The following is a 20,285-nucleotide window of genomic DNA, read 5'->3' as shown; positions in this document are numbered from 1 at the left end:
AGATATGAGCGATGAGTGTTTGCCTATCTAACATATTGTTATAGTATTGGAAAGCTGCAAGCCCCAGTAGAACTTTCACCTGCAATTAATTTGATTGTTAGATGTATTTCTAAAAATCTTCCATCAATGTACTGGTTACTTTCAGTATGTCAATGAAGCAGATTCACTAACAGCCTAAGCAGCTGCAGCCCATTTAATACAGTTCATGTACATAAAACCAGTGAGATTAAAGAGCTTGGACAGGTTATAAGAGAACCTACCTAGTGTTGCCTGTGTCACCCCAGTAAAAAGATAAGATTTAGCAAAATAAAAACAGTCCTTAAAAAGGGAAAGTAAATTAAAAAAATTCAGATATAGCGTGCAATTTACTTATATTGTGTAACTTTCTATCTTTTGTTGAAAAGCATACTGAGGTAGCCCCAGGAGCAGGCAGTAATGCACTTCTGAGAGCTAGCTGCCGATTTGTAGCTGCATATATATACTTTTGTAATTGGCTTACCCAATGTGTTCAGCTAGCTCCCAGTAGTGTATGCTTTATCTGAATTATGAAAAAAACATAATTTATGCTTATCTGATAAATTTATTTCTCTTGTGGTGTATCCAGTCCACGGATCATCCATTACTTGTGGGATATTCTCCTTCCCAACAGGAAGCTGCAAGAGGATCACCCACAACTGCCACTACCAGTCATTCGACCGAAGACAAGCAAGAGAAAGGAGAAACTATAGGGTGCAGTGGTGACTGTAGTTTAAAAATAAAAAACACCTGCCTTAAAATGACAGGGCGGGCCGTGGACTGGATACACTACAAGAGAAATAAATTTATCAGGTAAGCATAAATGTTTTCTCTTGTAAGGTGTATCCAGTCCACGGATCATCCATTACTTGTGGGATACCAATACCAAAGCTATAGGACACGGATGAAGGGAGGGACAAGGCAGGCGCTTAAACGGAAGGCACCACTGCCTGCAAGACCTTTCTCCCAAAAATAGCCTCCGAAGAAGCAAAAGTATCAAATTTATAGAATTTTGAAAAAGTATGAAGCGAAGACCTAGTCGCCGCCTTACAAATCTGTTCAACAGAAGCCTCATTTTTAAAAGCCCACGTGGAAGCTACCGCTCTAGTAGAATGAGCTGTAATCCTTTCAGGAGGCTGCTGGCCAGCAGTCTCATAAGCTAAGCGTATTATACTCCTTAGCCAAAAAGAAAGAGAGGTTGCCGAAGCCTTTTGGCCTCTCCTCTGTCCAGAGTAGACAACAAACAATGCAGATGTTTGACGAAAATCTTTAGTAGCTTGTAAATAAAACTTTAAAGCACGAACCATGTCAAGATTGTGTAAAAGACGTTCCTTCTTTGAAGAAGGATTAGGACACAGTGACGGTACAACAATCTCCTGATTGATATTTTTATTAGATACCACCTTAGGTAAAAAAACAGGTTTGGTACGTAACACTACCTTATCTGCATGAAAAATGAGATAAGGGGAATCACATTGTAAAGCAGATAACTTCCGAAACTCTTCGAGCCGAGGAGATAGCTACTAAAAACAGAACCTTAAGAACTAAATTTAAACTCCAAGGCGGAGCAACAGGTTTAAACACAGGCTTGATTCTGACTAAAGCCTGACAAAATGCCTGCACGTCTGGAACCTCAGCCAGACGTTTGTGCAAAAGAATAGACAGAGCAGAAATCTGTCCTTTTAAGGAACTAGCTGACAAACCCTTCTCCAATCCTTCTTGGAGAAAAGATAATATCCTAGGAATCCTGACCTTACTCCATGAGTAACCCTTGGATTCACACCAATGAAGATATTTACACCATATCTTATGATAGATTTTCCTGGTGACAGGCTTTCATGCCTGTATTAAGGTATCAATGACCGACTCGGAGAAACCACGCTTTGATAAAATCAAGCGTTCAATCTCCAAGCAGTCAGCCGCAGAGAAATTAGATTTAGATGGTTGAAAGGACCCTAAAGTAGAAGGTCCTGCCTCAGAGGCAGAGTCCATGGTGGAAAGGATGACATGTCCACCAGATCTGCATATTAAGTCCTGCGTGGCCACGCAGGTGCTATCAAAATTACTGATGCTCTCTCCTGTTTGATCTTGGCAATCAGAAGAGGGAGCAGAGGAAACGGTGGAAACACATAAGCCAGGTTGAAGGACCAAGGCGCTGCTAGAGCATCTATCAGCGCTGCCTTGGCATCCCTGGACCTGGATCCGTAACAAGGAAGCTTGGCGTTCTGGCGAGATGCCATGAGATCCAGTTCTGGTTTGCCCCAACGTTGAATCAACTGTGCAAACACCTCCGGATGGAGCTCCCACTCCCCCGGATGAAAAGTCTGTCGACTTAGAAAATCAGCCTCCCAGTTGTCTACTCCTGGGATATGGATAGCTGATAGATGGCAAGAGTGAATCTCTGCCCATTGAATTATCTTTGAAACCTCCAACATCGTTGGCGAACTCCTTGTTCCCCCTTGATGGTTGATGTAAGCTACAGTCGTGATGTTGTCCGACTAAAAACTGATGAACCTCACTGCCGCTAGCTGAGGCCAAGCCTGAAGAGCATTGAATATCGCTCTTAGTTCCAGAATGTTTATTGGAAGGAGTGCCTCCTCCTGAGTCCACAAGCCCTGAGCCTTCAGAGAGTTCCAGACTGCACCCCAGCCCAGAAGGCTGGCATCTGTTGTTACTATTGTCCAATCTGGCCTGCGGAAGGTCATACCTTTGGACAGATGGACCCAAGATAGCCACCAGAGAAGAGAATCCCTGGTCTCTTGATCCAGATTTAGTAGAGGGGACAAATCTGTGTAATCCCCATTCCACTGACTGAGCATGCAGAGTTGCAGCGGTCTGAGATGTAGGCGGGCAAACGGAACTATGTCCATTGCCGCTACCATTAAGCCGATTACTTCCATACACTGATCCACCGAAGGGCGAGAAGTATAATAAAGAACACGGCAGGAATTTAGAAGTTTTGACAACCTGTCCTCTGTCAGGTAAATCCTCATTTCTACAGAATCTATCAGAGTTCCCAGGAAGGAAACTCTTGTGAGAGGGGATAGAGAACTCTTCTTTTCGTTCACTTTAAACCCATGAGACCTCAGGAATGCCAGAACAATGTCCGTATGGGACTTGGCAATTCGACGCCTGTATCAGAATGTCGTCTAAGTAAGGGGCTACTGCTATGCCCCGCGGCCTTAGGACCGCCAGAAGTGACCCCAGAACCTTCGTAAAGATTCTTGGTGCCGTAGCTAACCCAAAGGGAAGAGCCACAAACTGGTAATGCCTGTCTAGGAAGGCGAACTTGAGAAACCGATGATGATCTTTGTGTATTGGAATGTGAAGATAAGCATCCTTTAAGTCCACGGTAGTCATGTATTGACCCTCCTGGATCATAGGTAGGATGGTTCGAATAGTCTCCATCTTGAAAGATGGGACCCTGAGAAATTTGTTTAGGATCTTGAGATCTAAGATTGGTCTGAAGGTTCCCTCTTTCTTGGGAACCACAAAGAGATTTGAATAGAAGCCTTGCCCCTGTTCCTCCTTTGGAACTGGGTGGATCACTCCCATAACTAGGAGGTCTTGAACACAATGTAAGAATGCCTCTCTCTTTATCTGGTCTGCAGATAATTGTGAGAGGTGAAATCTTCCTTTTGGGGAAGAAGCTTTGAAGTCCAGAAGATATCCCTGGGACACAATTTCCAACGCCCAGGGATCCTGGACATCTCTTGCCCAAGCCTGGGCAAAGAGAGAAAGTCTGCCCCCTACTAGATCCGTTACCGGTTCGGGGGCTGATCTTTCATGCTGTCTTAGAGGCAGCAGCAGGCTTTTTGGCCTGCTTACCTTTGTTCCAGGCCTGGTTAGGTCTCCAGACCGGCTTGGACTGGGCAAAATTTCCCTCTTGTTTTGCATTAGAGGGAGTTGATGCCGCGCTCGTCTTAAAGTTTCGAAAGGCACGAAAATTAGTTTGTTTGGTCCTTAATTTATTAGACCTATCCTGAGGAAGGGCATGACCTTTTCCTCCAGTAATATCAGAAATGATCTCCTTTAGTCCAGGCCCGAATAGGGTCTGCCCCTTGAAGGGAATGTTGAGAAGCTTAGACTTTGAAGTAACGTCAGCTGACCAGGATTTAAGCCATAGCACCCTACGCGCCTGTATAGCAAAACCTGAGTTCTTAGCCGTTAGTTTGGTTAAATGAACAACGGCGTCAGAAACAAATGAATTGGCTAGCTTAAGTGCTTTAAGCTTGTCAAGTATATCATCCAATGGAGTTTCTACCTGTAAGGCCTCTTCCAGAGACTCAAACCAGAAGGCCGCAGCAGCAGTGACCGGGGCAATGCATGCAAGAGGCTGGAGAATAAAACCTTGTTGCATAAACATTTTCTTAAGGTAACCCTCTATCTTTTTATCCATTGGATCTAGGAAAGCACAACTGTCCTCGACGGGAATAGTTGTACGCTTAGCTAGGGTAGAAACTGCTCCCTCCACCTTAGGGACTGTTTGCCATAAGTCCCGTGTAGCGGCATCTATTGGAAATATTTTCTTAAAAATAGGAGGGGGAGAGAACGGTACACCTGGTCTATCCCATTCCTTAGTAATAATTTCTGAAAACCTTTTAGGTATTGGAAAAACATCAGTGTAAACAGGCACTGCATAGTATTTATCCAATCTACACAATTTCTCTGGCACTATAATGGAGTCACAGTCATCCAGAGTAGCTAAAACCTCCCTGAGCAACACTCGGAGGTGTTCAAGCTTAAATTTAAATGTAGACATATCAGAATCAGGTTGAAGCATCTTCCCTGAATCAGAAAAATCACCCACAGAAAGAAGCTCTCCTGCCTCAGCGTCTGCATATTGTGAGGGGATATCAGACATAGCTACTAAAGCATCAGAGAGCTCTGTATTTTTTCTAGTCCCAGAGCTGTCTCGCTTTCCTTGTAACCCTGGTAGTTTGGACAATACCGCTGTAAGAGTATGATCCATAGCTGCCGCCATGTCTTGTAAAGTAAACGCCATGGGCGCGCTAGATGTACTTGGCGCCACTTGAGTGGGAGTCCCTTGAGCGGGAGTCAAAGGTTCTGACACGTGGGGCGAGTTAGTCGGCATAACTTCCCCCTTGTCAGTTTCCTCTGGTGATAAATCTTTTAAAGACAGAATATGATCTTTATAACTTAAAGTAAAATCAGTACATTTGGTACACATTCTAAGAGGGGGTTCCACAATGGCTTCTAAACATAATGAACAAGGAGTTTCCTCTATGTCAGACATGTTTAAACAAACTAGCAATGAGACCAGCAAGCTTGGAAAACACTTTGATAAATGTAAACAAGCAAAAAATAAAAACGGTACTGTGCCTTTAAGAGAAACAAATTTTGTCAGAAATTGAAAAACAGTGATAAATAGCAGTAAATTTCTTACGAAATTTTTACAGTGTGTATAATAGACTAACAGAGCATTGCACCCACTTGCAAATGGATGATTAACCCCTTAGTTTCAAAACCGGATAAAAAAAACGATATAAACATATTTTTAACAGTCACAACAAACTGCCACAGCTCTGCTGTGGCCCTACCTCCGATACAACGACTTTTGAAGGCACAAAAACCCTTTGTAGAGGTCCTAAGTGTTCAGGGAACTCCTTCAGGGAAACTGGATGTCTCAAATTGCAAAATCTAATGCGCATTTAGGCGTGAAAATAGGCCCCTCCCAACCTGTATTCACAGTGAGAGGGCCTAACAAAACTAACCCTAGGCAAAATCTAGTCAGCCATGTGGAAAAAACTGGGCCCCAATAAAATGTTATCACCAATATGTAGAAAAAAACGTTTAAACACTTCCAGCAAACGTTATTTTCAGTAATGTGAGAAAGTAATAAGAATATTACCTTTTACAGCAAGCATGATACTAGTCGTTATTAAATCACTGTAATCAGGCTTACCTTAAATAAATCCGGTATTAATAGCATTTTCTAGCATATTCATTTCTCTAGAAAAATTTAATCTGCACATACCTCATAGCAGGAGACCCTGCACGCCATTCCCCCAGCTGAAGTTACCTCATCTCTTCAGTTATGTGTGAGAACAGCAATGGATCTTAGTTACAACCTGCTAAGATCATCAAAAACCACAGGCAGACTCTTCTTCAACTTTCTGCCTGAGGCTAAAACAGTACAACTCCGGTACCATTTGAAAATAACAAACTTTTGATTGAAGATAAACTACATAAATTTACCACATCTCTCTAGCTACTTCCTATCTTGTCGAGAGCTGCAAGAGAATGACTGGTAGTGGCAGTTAGGGGAGGAGCTATATAGACAGCTCTGCTGTGGGTGATCCTCTTGCAGCTTCCTGTTGGGAAGGAGAATATCCCACAAGTAATGGATGATCCGTGGACTGGATACACCTTACAAGAGAAAACATTTTGGGTTTCATGTCCCTTTTTAACACATATACAGGAAGTGATGGTATAGCAAAAGATCTTATAATAAAAGATAGAATGAAAACACATTTTAAAGCACCATTATAGTCAAAAATGTCCATGCTTTATTTCATTAAAGCATGTAAGTGTAAGACTAGCGACCCTGCACCTCTATGTGTTTAACCCCCGCAAAGGGAGTGGGCATTGGCACTAGTACAATCAGCAGCTGCTGGTCCTGAGTGGCAATTCTACTATGTGTTTAATCCCTTTGTAGGGGTTAATCTCATAGAGGTGCTAGTGTTTTTTAGCGTCAGTAACAGGGTTAATTGGCAAAAAATAACTTCCGTATCTCATAACTTGGAAGTAAAAGTATGAATTGCAGAGTATAAACTTAAAATGTTCTAGACTCACAATAGTGCACTGTACAGGGTAGATCACTTATCTCGAGTCTCTGCAGGATAAGCATTTATAAATCCCAAATACGGTTTCAATGCTCACAATTATACAGTTTTAATGATATATTTTTTATTTCTTACAATTACAACAAAATAATTCAGCGTCTCCATATTTGTATTAGTAGCCCACCAATCATCGGTATTGGCTTTTTCTTTATTTCTACACAAAATAGGATCTAGTGGGAGCTTTTGGAAACTATATATATTTCTCCCAGCAATGAACTTACACTCCTAGAGCTATCGCTCAAATAAAGAGGACACTAAGCAACCATAACATTGAATCAAACTATACATTAGTCTCTTCTTCAGAATAAATTCGAATTGCTAAGTAGAATAATTTAGACTTTATTCTCTGGTTATATTTGAAGATTTACCCCTTAACAACAGCTAATGTAGCCTGTAAGTCAGCTGACTGTAGTGCTTACAGAGCTGTAATAGCGTAGGTCTCGCCAACAGAGGTGAGACTGTACTATTTCTGCACACCTCAGGCAGTGAGGCATACAGAAATAGTCAAATACATTAACCCTCCTATAGTATGTGAACTATAATCATTGAAATCATCATATTTTACAGCACCCAGTACAGGAGCAAAAGGAAATTCTTACATTCATAAAAACGTCTTCAGCGTAGTTATCAGTGTCAGCATCCCAGAAACATCTAGCAGCCATTCTGAGGGTAGAAAATAAAAAAGCACTGTAGAATGCATTAGAAGAATTGAACAATACAAAAAGTATTCTTCCGACAATAGAAGCCTTATTTTTTACAGAAGTGGTGCGCTGAATGTAGCATGCGAGCGATAACATAATTTATGCTTACCTGATAAATTATTTTCTTTCTTGGCAAACATCAGAGATTATATATATATATATATATATATATATATATATATATATATATATATATATATATATATATATATATATATATAAAATAAATTTTTTGCACTTTAGCTCCCAGTGAACAAGGCGCCAGTGGGTGCCGAAACGTTTGGGGAAGTTCATGTTTTAACTTTATATCAATAAAACATAATTTATGTAAGAACTTACCTGATAAATTAATTTCTTTCATATTAGCAAGAGTCCATGAGCTAGTGACGTATGGGATATACATTCCTACCAGTAGGGGCAAAGTTTCCCAATCCTCAAAATGCCTATAAATACACCCCTCACCACACCCACAATTCAGTTTAACGAATAGCCAAGAAGTGGGGTGATAAGAAAGGAGCGAAAGCATCAAAAATAAGGAATTGGAATAATTGTGCTTTATACAAAAAAATCATAACCACCACAAAAAGGGTGGGTCTCATGGACTCTTGCTAATATGAAAGAAATGAATTTATCAGGTAAGTTCTTACATAAATTATGTTTTCTTTCATGTAATTAGCAGGGAGGGATAAAATAAAGACAGCCAATTCCGCTGAAAAAATAATCCACAACCCAAATCAAAAGTTTTAATCTAAATAATGAAAAAAACTGAAATCGTAAGCAGAAGAATCAAACTGAAACAGCTGCCTGAAGTACTTTTCTACAAAAAACTGCTTCAGAAGAAGAGAAAACATCAAAATGGTAGAATTTAGAAAAAGTATGCAAAGAAGACCAAGTTGCTGCTTTGCAAATCTGATCAACAGAAGCTTCATTCCTAAAAGCCCAGGAAGTAGAAACTGACCTAGTAGAATGAGCCGTAATCCTTTGAGGCGGGGACTTACCCGACTCCACATAAGCATGATGAATCAAAGACTTTAACCAAGACGCCAAAGAAATGGCAGAAGCTTTCTGACCTTTCCTGGAACCAGAAAAGATAACAAATAGACTAGAAGTCTTTCTAAAATCTTTAGTAGCTTCAACATAATATTTCAAAGCTCTTACTACATCCAAAGAATGTAAAGATCTCTTTTTTGAATTCTTAGGATCAGGGCACAATGAAGGGACAACAATTTCTATACTAATGTTGTTAGAATTCACAACCATAGGTAAAAATTGAAATGAAGTCCGCAACACCGCCTTATCCTGATGAAAAATCAGAAAAGGAGATTCACAAGAAAGAGCAGATAACTCAGAAACTCTTCTAGCAGAAGAGATGGCCAAAAGGAACAACACTTTCCAAGAAAGTAATTTAATATCCAGAGAATGCATAGGTTCAAACGGAGGAGCCTGTAAAGCCCTCAGAACAAAATTAAGACTCCAAGGAGGAGACATTGACTTAATGACAGGCTTGATACGAACCAAAGCCTGTACAAAACAATGAATATCAGGAAGATTAGCAATCTTTCTGTGAAAAAAAACAGAAAGAGCAGAGATTTGTCCTTTCAAAGAACTTGCAGATAAACCTTTATCCAAACCATCCTGAAGAAACTGTAAAATTCTAGGAATTCTAAAAGAATGCCAGGAGAACTTATGAGAAGAACACCAAGAAATGTAAGTCTTCCAGACTCGATAATAAATCTTCCTAGACACAGATTTACGAGCCTGTAACATAGTATTAATTACTGAGTCAGAGAAACCTCTATGACTAAGAATCAAGCGTTCAATTTCCATACCTTCAAATTTAAGGATTTGAGATCCTGATGGAAAAATGGGCCTTGAGATAGAAGGTCTGGTCTTAACGGAAGTGTCCAAGGTTGGCAACTGGCCATCCGAATGAGATCCGCATACCAAAACCTGTGAGGCCATGCTGGAGCCACCAGCAGTACAAACGAACGTTCCATTAGAATTTTGGAAATCACTCTTGGAAGAAGAACTAGAGGCGGAAAGATATAGGCAGGATGATAATTCCAAGGAAGCGACAACGCGTCTACTGCTTCCGTCTGAGGATCCCTGGATCTGGACAGATACCTGGGAAGTTTCTTGTTTAGATGAGAGGCCATCAGATCTATTTCTGGAAGTCCCCATATTTGAACAATCTGAAGAAATACCTCTGGGTGAAGAGACCATTCGCCCGGATGTAACGTCTGGCGACTGAGATAATCCGCTTCCCAATTGTCTACACCTGGGATGTGAACCGCAGAAATTAGACAGGAGCTGGATTCCGCCCATACAAGTATCCGAGATACTTCTTTCATAGCTTGAGGACTGTGAGACCCACCTTGATGATTGACATACACCACGGTTGTGACATTGTCAGTCTGAAAACAAATAAACGATTCTCTCTTCAGAAGAGGCCAGAACTGGAGAGCTCTGAAAATCGCACGGAGTTCCAAAATGTTGATTGGTAATCTCGCCTCCTGAGATTCCCAAACCCCCTGCGCTGTCAGAGATCCCCATACAGCTCCCCAACCTGAAAGACTCGCATCTGTTGAGATCACAGTCCAGGTTGGACGAACAAAAGAGGCCCCTTGAATTAAACGATGGTGATCCAACCACCAAGTCAGAGAAGATCGAACATTGGGATTTAAGGATATTATTTGTGATATCCTTGTATAATCCCTGCACCACTGGTTCAGCATACAAAGCTGCAGTCATGAGACCTAGAATTTCCATGCAAAAAGCTACCGAAGGGAATGACTGAGACTGAAGGTTTCGACAAGCTGAAACCAACTTCAGACGTCTCTTTTCTGTTAGAGACAAAGTCATGGACACTGAATCTATTTGAAAGCCCAAAAAGGTTACCTTTGTCTGAGGAATCAAAGAACTCTTTGGTAAATTGATCCTCCAACCATGTCTTTGAAGAAACAACACAAGTTGATTCGTATGAGATTCTGCAGAATGTAAAGACTGAGCAAGTACCAAGATATCGTCCAAATAAGGAAATAACGCAATACCCTGTTCTCTGATTACAGAGAGAAGGGCACCGAGAACCTTTGAAAAGATCCTTGGAGCTGTTGCTAGGCCAAACGGAAGGGCAACAAACTGGTAATGCTTGTCTAGAAAAGAGAATCTCAGAAACTGATAGTGATCTGGATGAATTGGAATATGAAGATATGAATCCTGTAAATCTATTGTGGACATATAATGCCCTTGCTGGACAAAAAGGCAGAATAGTCCTTATAGTCACCATTTTGAATGTTGGTATTCTTACATAACTATTCAATATTTTTAGATCCAGAACTGGTCTGAAGGAATTCTCCTTCTTTGGTACAATGTATAGATTTTAGTAAAACCCCAGACCCCGTTCCAGAACTGGAACTGGCACAATTACCCCAGCCAACTCTAGATCTGAAACACATTTCAGAAATGCCTGAGCCTTCACTGGGTTTACTGGAATGCGAGAGAGAAAAAATCTTCTCACAGGAGGTCTTATCTTGAAACCTATTCTGTATCCTTGAGAAACAATGTTCTGAATCCAAAAACTGTGAATCGAATTGATCCAAATATCTTTGAAAAATCGTAACCTGCCCCCTACCAGCTGTGCTGGAATGAGGGCCGCACCTTCATGCGGATTTGGGAGCTGGTTTTGACTTTCTAAAAGGCTTGGATTTATTCCAGACTGGAGAAGGTTTCCAAACAGAAACCGTTCCTTTAAGGGAAGGGTCAGGCTTCTGTTCTTTATTCTGACGAAAGGAACGAAAACGATTAGCAGCCCTGTATTTACCTTTAGATTTTTTGTCCTGCGGCAAAAAGGTTCCTTTCCCCCCAGTAACAGTTGAAATAATAGAATCCAACTGTGAACCAAATAATTTATTACCTTGGAAAGAAAGAGAAAGCAAAGTTGACTTAGAAGTCATATCTGCATTACAAGATTTAAGCCATAAAGCTCTTCTAGCTTAAATAGCTAAAGACATATACCTGACATCAATTCTAATGATATCAAAAATGGCATCACAAATAAAGTTATTAGCATGTTGAAGAAGTTTAACAAAGCTATAAGCATTATGATCTGACACTTGTTGCGTTAAAGCCTCCAACCAGAAAGTTGAAGCTGCAGCAACATCAGCCAAAGAAATAGCAGGTCTAAGAAGATTACCTGAACATAAATAAGCTCTCCTTAGAAAGGATTCAATCTTCCTGTCTAAAGGATCCTTAAAGGAAGTACTATACGCCGTAGGAATAGTAGTACGTTTAGGAAGAGTAGAAATAGCCCCATCAACTTTAGGGATTTTATCCCAAAATTCTAATCTATCAGATGGCACAGGGTACAATTTCTTAAACCTTTGAGAAGGAGTAAATGAAGTACCCAGACTATTCCATTCCCTAGAAATTACTTCTGAAATAGCATCAGGAACTGGAAAAACTTCAGGAATAACTACATGAGGTTTGAAAACCGAATTTAAACGCTTAGTAGATTTAGTATCAAGAGGACTAGACTCCTCCATATCTAATGCAATTAACACTTCTTTAAGTAAAGAACGAATAAACTCCATCTTAAATAAATATGAAGATTTATCAGTGTCAATATCTGAGGCAGAATCTTCTGAACCAGATAGATCCTCATCAGAAACAGATAAGTCAGGATGATGGCGGTCACTTAAAAATTCATCTGAAATATGAGAAGTTTTAAAAGACCTTTTACGCTTACTGGAAGGAGGAATAACAGACAGAGCCTTCCTAATAGATTTAGAAACAAATTCTTTTACATTAACAGGGACATCCTGAACATTAGATGTTGAAGGAACAACAACAGGTAATGGATTATTACTAATGGAAACACAATCTGCATTAGAAAGTTTATCATGACAGTTATCACAAACAACAGCCGGAGGAACAGTTACCAAAAGTTTACAACAGATACACTTAACTTTGGTAGAACCAGCATCAGGCAGCGTCTTTCCAGAAGTAGATTCTGATCCAGGGTCATGTTGAGACATCTTGCAATATGTAATAGAAAAAACAACATATAAAGCAAAATTATCAAATTCCTTAAATGACAGTTTCAGGAATGGGAAAAAAATGCCAAATGAACAAGCCTCTAGCAACCAGAAGCAATGAAAAATGAGACTGAAATAATGTGAAAAAAAGGTGGAGACAAGAATGACGCCCACATTTTTTGGCGCCAAGAATGACGCCCACATTATTGGCGCCAAGCACAACGCCCATATTTTTTGGCGCCAAGTATGACACCACATCCTGTGACGCTGAAAAAAACGACGCCCACAATTTTGGCGCAAAAAAATGTCTGAACGTCAAAAATGAAGCAAACAAGCACAAACTTCCGGCGTCAATTAGGGCGCCGGAAATGACAAAATTTTTGCGCCAAAAAAGTCCGCGCCAAGAATGACGCAATACATTGAAGCATTTTCAGCCCATGCGAGCCTAACAGCCCACAGGGAAAAAAAGTCAATTGAAAAAATTCTTTTAAGGTAAGAAAAAAATATTTCATATGCATTATCCCAAATAATGAAACTGACTGTCTGAAAATAAGGAATACTGATTATCCTGAATCATGGCAAATATAAGTTTAAACACATATATTTAGAACTTTACATATAAAGTGCCCAACCATAGCTTAGAGTGTCATAATAAAATAAGACTTACTTACCCTAAGACACTCATCTACATATAGTAGACAGCCAAACCAGTACTGAAACGAGAATCAGTAGAAGTAATGGTATATAAGAGTATATCGTCGATCTGAAAAGGGAGGTAAGAGATGAATCTCTACGACCGATAACAGAGAACCTATGAAATAGATCCCGTAGAGGAAGACCATTGTATTCAAATAGGCAATACTCTCTTCACATCCCTCTGACATTCACTGCACTCTGAGAGGAAAACCGGGCTCCAGCCTGCTGCGAAGCACATATCAACGTAGAATCTAGCACAAACTTACTTCACCACCTCCATGGGAGGCAAAGTTTGTAAAAACTGAATTGTGGTTGTGGTGAGGGGTGTATTTATAGGCATTTTGAGGTTTGGGAAACTTTGCCCCTCCTGGTAGGAATGTATATCCCATACGTCACTAGCTCATGGACTCTTGCTAATTACATGAAAGAAAAGGACATTTTATTCTAATGAAAATCCGGTGTTCTGTTCTGGATGAATGGATTTCAACTTTGCTATTTTCTACACAGCACCCCGGTACTACACATTTTGGATTGGTGAGTGCATTGCTTATATATATATATATATATATATATATATATATATATATATATATATATGTATTTAAGAATAAATAGAACATATTCTTCTATGTGAAGAACATTGGAATGTGAAATATTAATATTTTATGTTGGGTTAGCACAATATGGTTAAATGCGATCAGATTTGTGAGACTTCCCCCACTTTTCGCTTTCCATTGAAGCCTATGGGGGCAAACATTAACGCGGTAGTGATATTTTAACTTCGGCATTTTGCACGTATCAGGTTAGCGAACAAAAACATTTTACTTTCAAAATTGTAATATGCGCGCTACTCGACACGCGCAGAAAAACTAAGTGTAGTGAAAATAACCGCTCCATTTGTAATTTAATAATGGGTTTGTACGGAAAAGTATATTTTTGTTACGATTAACAGTATTAAGAAAATGTGTTCACCTTATTTGAAAACATTGGAGACCTCTGTCTATAAAAACATAAACCATTTATTTTATGTCAATAAATGTCTTAATTTCAGAAAAAGCAGCAAACCATTTCTTCCTACCTTTTTATTACAATTAGTATTGTTCCTCAACCATCTGATATATGCAAAATACTTACTTGACTCCTTCTCCTCTCTGTTCACCAATAACAACTTGCACCGCTAGTTTGTATCTGTCAAATGCCTTTTCTGAAGATTATGAAAAGAAATATATACAGATTATTATTTTTTTATGAACGAGAATTAAAAATTTAGGGTACCATAAATTTGTTTTTTTAAGGCTGTATTTATTTTAAAAAAAAGTGTCCAAACCACTGTTTAGAACCTGTGTGTGTATTAATGTGGCCAACTACCCTGCCCTGAAGCTATATTTTTTTCTATTTAATCACAGGCTATACAGTCCCATATCATCTGCCCCATGGAAAGATATCAGAGAACTCTTCTGCCTCTCTGCTTCTACAGCTCTCGGTTACTTATTCAGCAGGGGAGACCTACGAGACACAAGTAATCATGCACCCAATGCGGATCTAAACTTCTGTTTGCACAACATTTTTTTTTTTTAAATGAATTGGCAGGTGGTACAGCCAATTAGATGCTATACTGCCTGCTCCATTAAAAGTAAATATTATATTTTGGAATCCTCTCAAATTATTTGCCCTTCATTTGTTTTTGTTTTTTTAAATTTTACCTTTTGACAATTATATTGATCAAAGCCCTATGATATTTGTTAAGATGTTACAGCTATACTTTTATTTGTATTTCATAAATTTAATTTTATAGGTGAATATTAGTTAGTTATTTTTTTTTAATTATTTTAGCCACTCAAAATTTAATTTTTGTTAACTAGAATAATAAAATCCATTTTTTTGTTACCTTTGAGTTTGTCCTTTATTGTATCTGATAAAAAGCGTGTAAGCTGTGGGATCTCTTCAGGCACATACTGTTTATCTGCAAGCTCTTGCCTTAGCACTGATCGAATACACTCTTTTACTGCTGCCGTTCTAAATCTGCAAAGGAAAAAATACCACCATAAACTCATTATTATAGCACCGATATGTGGCCTATGACTATAATATCACAAACCACTACCAACATATTTAATGAGACTATCTTTAAAGGGGCATATTAAACACTAAATACATGTCATGCACCTCCCTCTAATTAAGGGTGCTGCCATTCTGGAACCTGCATATGTGCAGCAACTCTCCTTCAGATACATTCAAACATGTCAGCACTGCAATGCAAAGAAAGATACACTTCAAAATTGCGGCACCCATGGCTAGAGGGAGACGGTAAATAACCTCAATACTATGCTTCTAAAATTGTTTCATGTCCCTTTAAGTAACATTTTAGCTTAGACTATTGAGAATAGTTTGCAAGTTTGTAACAAACCTGATAAAAAAAAAAAAGAATGTTTAGCCTTTCTATAGCTCAAAGGTTTGCACAAAAACATGCACTAGATGGCGATCTAGGAACATGGTGTGTACGTACTAAAGAGTAGATTAGAATGTTCTAGTGAGCAAAACATCCATGCCACTCTCTGAGTTAAAGTGATGGTAAATTCGTATGTATTGAAAAACATATTCTAGATGCTCTTACTTTAACTAGCAGATCGATGTGCTTATATTTAAAAAAACATAATTTATGCTTACCTGATAAATTTATTTCTCTTGTAGTGTATCCAGTCCACGGATCATCCATTACTTATGGGATATTAACTCCTCCCCAACAGGAAGTGCAAGAGGATTCACCCAGCAGAGCTGCTATATAGCTCCTCCCCTAACTGCCATTACCAGTCATTCGACCGAAAACATGCAGAGAAAGGAAAACCATAGGGTGCAGTGGTGACTGTAGTTTAAAGGAAAAATTACCTGCCTTAAAGTGACAGGGCGGGCCGTGGACTGGATACACTACAAGAGAAATAAATTTATCAGGTAAGCATAAATTATGTTTTCTCTTGTTAAGTGTATCCAGTCCACGGATCATCCATTACTTATGGGATACCAATACCAAAGCTAAAGTACACGGATGACGGGAGGGACAGGCAGGCTCTTTATACGGAAGGAACCACTGCCTGAAGAACCTTTCTCCCAAAAACAGCCTCCGAAGAAGCAAAAGTGTCAAATTTGTAAAATTTGGAAAAAGTATGAAGAGAAGACCAAGTTGCAGCCTTGCAAGTCTGTTCAACAGAAGCCTCATTCTTAAAGGCCCAAGTGGAAGCCACAGCTCTAGTAGAATGTGCTGAAATTCTTTCAGGAGGCTGCTGTCCAGCAGTCTCATAGGCTAACCGTATTATGCTACGAAGCCAAAAGGAGAGAGAGGTAGCCGAAGCTTTTTGACCTCTCCTCTGACCAGAATAAACGACAAACAGGGAAGACGTTTGTCGAAAATCCTTAGTTGCCTGTAGATAAAATTTCAGGGCACGGACTACATCTAGATTGTGTAGCAGACGTTCCTTTTTCGAAGAAGGATTAGGACACAAAGATGGAACCACAATCTCTTGATTGATATTCCTGTTAGTGACCACCTTAGGTAGGAACCCAGGTTTAGTACGCAGAACTACATTGTCTGAATGAAAAATCAGATAAGGAGAATCACAATGTAAGGCAGATAACTCAGAGACTCTTCGAGCCGAGGAAATCGCCATTAAAAACAGAACTTTCCAAGATAACAACTTGATATCAATGGAATGAAGGGGTTCAAACGGAACCCCCTGTAAAACATTAAGAACTAAGTTCAAACTCCATGGTGGAGCAACAGTTTTAAACACAGGCTTGATCCTAGCTAAAGCCTGACAAAAAGCTTGAACGTCCGGAACTTCTGACAGACGTTTGTGTAAAAGAATGGACAGAGCTGAAATCTGTCCCTTTAAGGAACTAGCGGATAAACCCTTTTCTAAACCTTCTTGTAGAAAAGACAATATCCTCGGAATCCTAACCTTACTCCATGAGTAACTCTTGGATTCGCACCAATATAAGTATTTGCGCCATATCTTATGGTAAATCTTTCTGGTAACAGGCTTCCTAGCCTGTATTAAGGTATCAATAACTGACTCAGAAAAACCACGTTTTGATAAAATCAAGCGTTCAATTTCCAAGCAGTCAGCTTCAGAGAAATTAGATTTTGATGTTTGAAGGGACCCTGGATCAGAAGGTCCTGTTTCAGAGGTAGCGACCAAGGTGGACAGGATGACATGTCCACTAGATCTGCATACCAAGTCCTGCGTGGCCATGCAGGCGCTATTAGAATCACTGATGCTCTCTCCTGTTTGATTCTGGCAATCAATCGAGGAAGCATCGGGAAGGGTGGAAACACATAAGCCATCCCGAAGGTCCAAGGTGCTGTCAAAGCATCTATCAGAACCGCTCCCGGATCCCTGGATCTGGACCCGTAACGAGGAAGCTTGGCGTTCTGTCGAGACGCCATGAGATCTATCTCTGGTTTGCCCCAACGTCGAAGTATTTGGGCAAAGACCTCCGGATGAAGTTCCCACTCCCCCGGATGAAAAGTCTGACGACTTAAGAAATCCGCCTCCCAGTTCTCCACTCCCGGGATGTGGATTGCTGACAGGTGGCAAGAGTGAGACTCTGCCCAGCGAATTATCTTTGATACTTCCATCATTGCTAGGGAGCTTCTTGTCCCTCCCTGATGGTTGATGTAAGCTACAGTCGTGATGTTGTCCGACTGAAACCTGATGAACCCCCGAGTTGTTAACTGGGGCCAAGCCAGAAGGGCATTGAGAACTGCTCTCAATTCCAGAATGTTTATTGGTAGGAGACTCTCCTCCTGATTCCATTGTCCCTGAGCCTTCAGAGAATTCCAGACAGCGCCCCAACCTAGTAGGCTGGCGTCTGTTGTTACAATTGTCCAGTCCGGCCTGCTGAATGGCATCCCCCTGGACAGATGTGGCCGAGAAAGCCACCATAGAAGAGAATTTCTGGTCTCTTGATCCAGATTCAGAGTAGGGGACAAGTCTGAGTAATCCCCATTCCACTGACTTAGCATGCACAATTGCAGCGGTCTGAGATGTAGGCGTGCAAAGGGTACTATGTCCATTGCTGCTACCATTAAGCCGGTCACCTCCATGCATTGAGCTACTGACGGGTGTTGAATGGAATGAAGGACACGGCATGCATTTTGAAGCTTTGTTAACCTGTCTTCTGTCAGGTAAATCTTCATTTCTACAGAATCTATAAGAGTCCCCAAGAAGGGAACTCTTGTGAGTGGAAAGAGAGAACTCTTCTTTTCGTTCACCTTCCATCCATGCGACCTTAGAAATGCCAGTACTAACTCTGTATGAGACTTGGCAGTTTGAAAGCTTGAAGCTTGTATCAGAATGTCGTCTAGGTACGGAGCTACCGCAATTCCTCGCGGTCTTAGTACCGCCAGAAGAGCACCCAGAACCTTTGTGAAGATTCTCGGAGCCGTAGCCAATCCGAATGGAAGAGCTACAAACTGGTAATGCCTGTCTAGAAAGGCAAACCTTAGATACCAGTAAAGATCTTTGTGAATCGGTATGTGAAGGTAAGCATCCTTTAAATCCACTGTGGTCATGTACTGACCCTTTTGGATCATGGGTAAAATTGTCCGAATAGTTTCCATTTTGAACGATGGAACTCTTAGGAATTTGTTTAGGATCTTTAAATCCAAGATTGGCCTGAAAGTTCCCTCTTTTTTGGGAACCACAAACAGATTTGAGTAAAACCCTTGTCCTTGTTCCGACCGCGGAACCGGATGGATCACTCCCATTAATAAAAGATCTTGTACGCAGCGTAGAAACGCCTCTTTCTTTATTTGGTTTGTTGACAACCTTGACAGATGAAATCTCCCTCTTGGGGGAGAGAATTTGAAGTCTAGAAGGTATCCCTGAGATATGATCTCTAACGCCCAGGGATCCTGGACATCTCTTGCCCAAGCCTGGGCGAAGAGAGAAAGTCTGCCCCCACTAGATCCGTTCCCGGATCGGGGGCCCTCGATTCATGCTGTCTTAGGGGCAGCAGCAGGTTTCCTGGCCTGCTTGCCCTTGTTCCAGGACTGGTTAGGTCTCCAGCCTTGTCTGTAGCGAGCAACAGCTCCTTCCTGTTTTGGTGCAGAGGAAGTTGATGCTGCTCCTGCTTTGAAATTACGAAAGGAACGAAAATTAGACTGTCTAGCCTTAGGTTTGGCTCTGTCTTGAGGCAGGGCATGGCCTTTACCTCCTGTAATGTCAGCGATAATTTCTTTCAACCCGGGCCCGAATAAGGTCTGCCCTTTGAAAGGTATATTAAGCAATTTAGAAGTAACGTCAGCTGACCAGGATTTTAGCCACAGTGCTCTGCGTGTCTGAATGGCGAATCCGGAATTCTTAGCCGTAAGTTTAGTTAAATGTACTACGGCATCTGAAATAAATGAGTTAGCTAACTTAAGGGCTTTAAGCTTGTGTGTAATCTCATCTAATGGAGCTGATTCAAGTGTCTCTTCCAGAGACTCAAACCAAAATGCTGCTGCAGCCGTGACAGGCGCAATGCATGCAAGAGGTTGCAATATAAAACCTTGTTGAACAAACATTTTCTTAAGGTAACCCTCTAACTTTTTATCCATTGGATCTGAAAAGGCACAGCTATCCTCCACCGGGATAGTGGTACGCTTAGCTAAAGTAGAAACTGCTCCCTCCACCTTAGGGACCGTTTGCCATAAGTCCCGTGTGGTGGCGTCTATTGGAAACATCTTTCTAAATATCGGAGGGGGTGAGAACGGCACACCGGGTCTATCCCACTCCTTAGTAACAATTTCAGTAAGTCTCTTAGGTATAGGAAAAACGTCAGTACTCGCCGGTACCGCAAAATATTTATCCAACCTACACATTTTCTCTGGTATTGCAACTGTGTTACAATCATTCAGAGCCGCTAACACCTCCCCTAGTAATACACGGAGGTTTTCCAGCTTAAATTTAAAATTTGAAATATCTGAATCCAGTTTG

At 40.5% G+C, this 20,285-nt stretch overlaps 1 protein-coding gene across 1 annotated transcript in view; it reads right to left on the bottom strand.

Moving 5' to 3' along the window:
- LOC128656389 (dynein light chain Tctex-type protein 2B-like) overlaps nucleotides 1–20,285 on the bottom strand; it is a 48,402-nt gene that overhangs the window by 7,920 nt on the left and 20,197 nt on the right. The window contains exons 2-4 of the mRNA XM_053710262.1: nucleotides 15,200–15,333; nucleotides 14,446–14,515; nucleotides 7,481–7,544 (exon numbers count right to left, since the gene is read on the bottom strand). Of these exons, the coding sequence (XP_053566237.1) occupies nucleotides 7,481–7,544; nucleotides 14,446–14,515; nucleotides 15,200–15,333 (268 nt within the window). The remainder of the gene's footprint in view (nucleotides 1–7,480; nucleotides 7,545–14,445; nucleotides 14,516–15,199; nucleotides 15,334–20,285) is intronic.

This window comes from Bombina bombina, chromosome 4 (genome assembly GCF_027579735.1).
Source record: "Bombina bombina isolate aBomBom1 chromosome 4, aBomBom1.pri, whole genome shotgun sequence".
NCBI classification, from domain to species: domain Eukaryota; kingdom Metazoa; phylum Chordata; class Amphibia; order Anura; family Bombinatoridae; genus Bombina; species Bombina bombina.
This window is presented reverse-complemented; position numbering and strand designations above follow the sequence as displayed.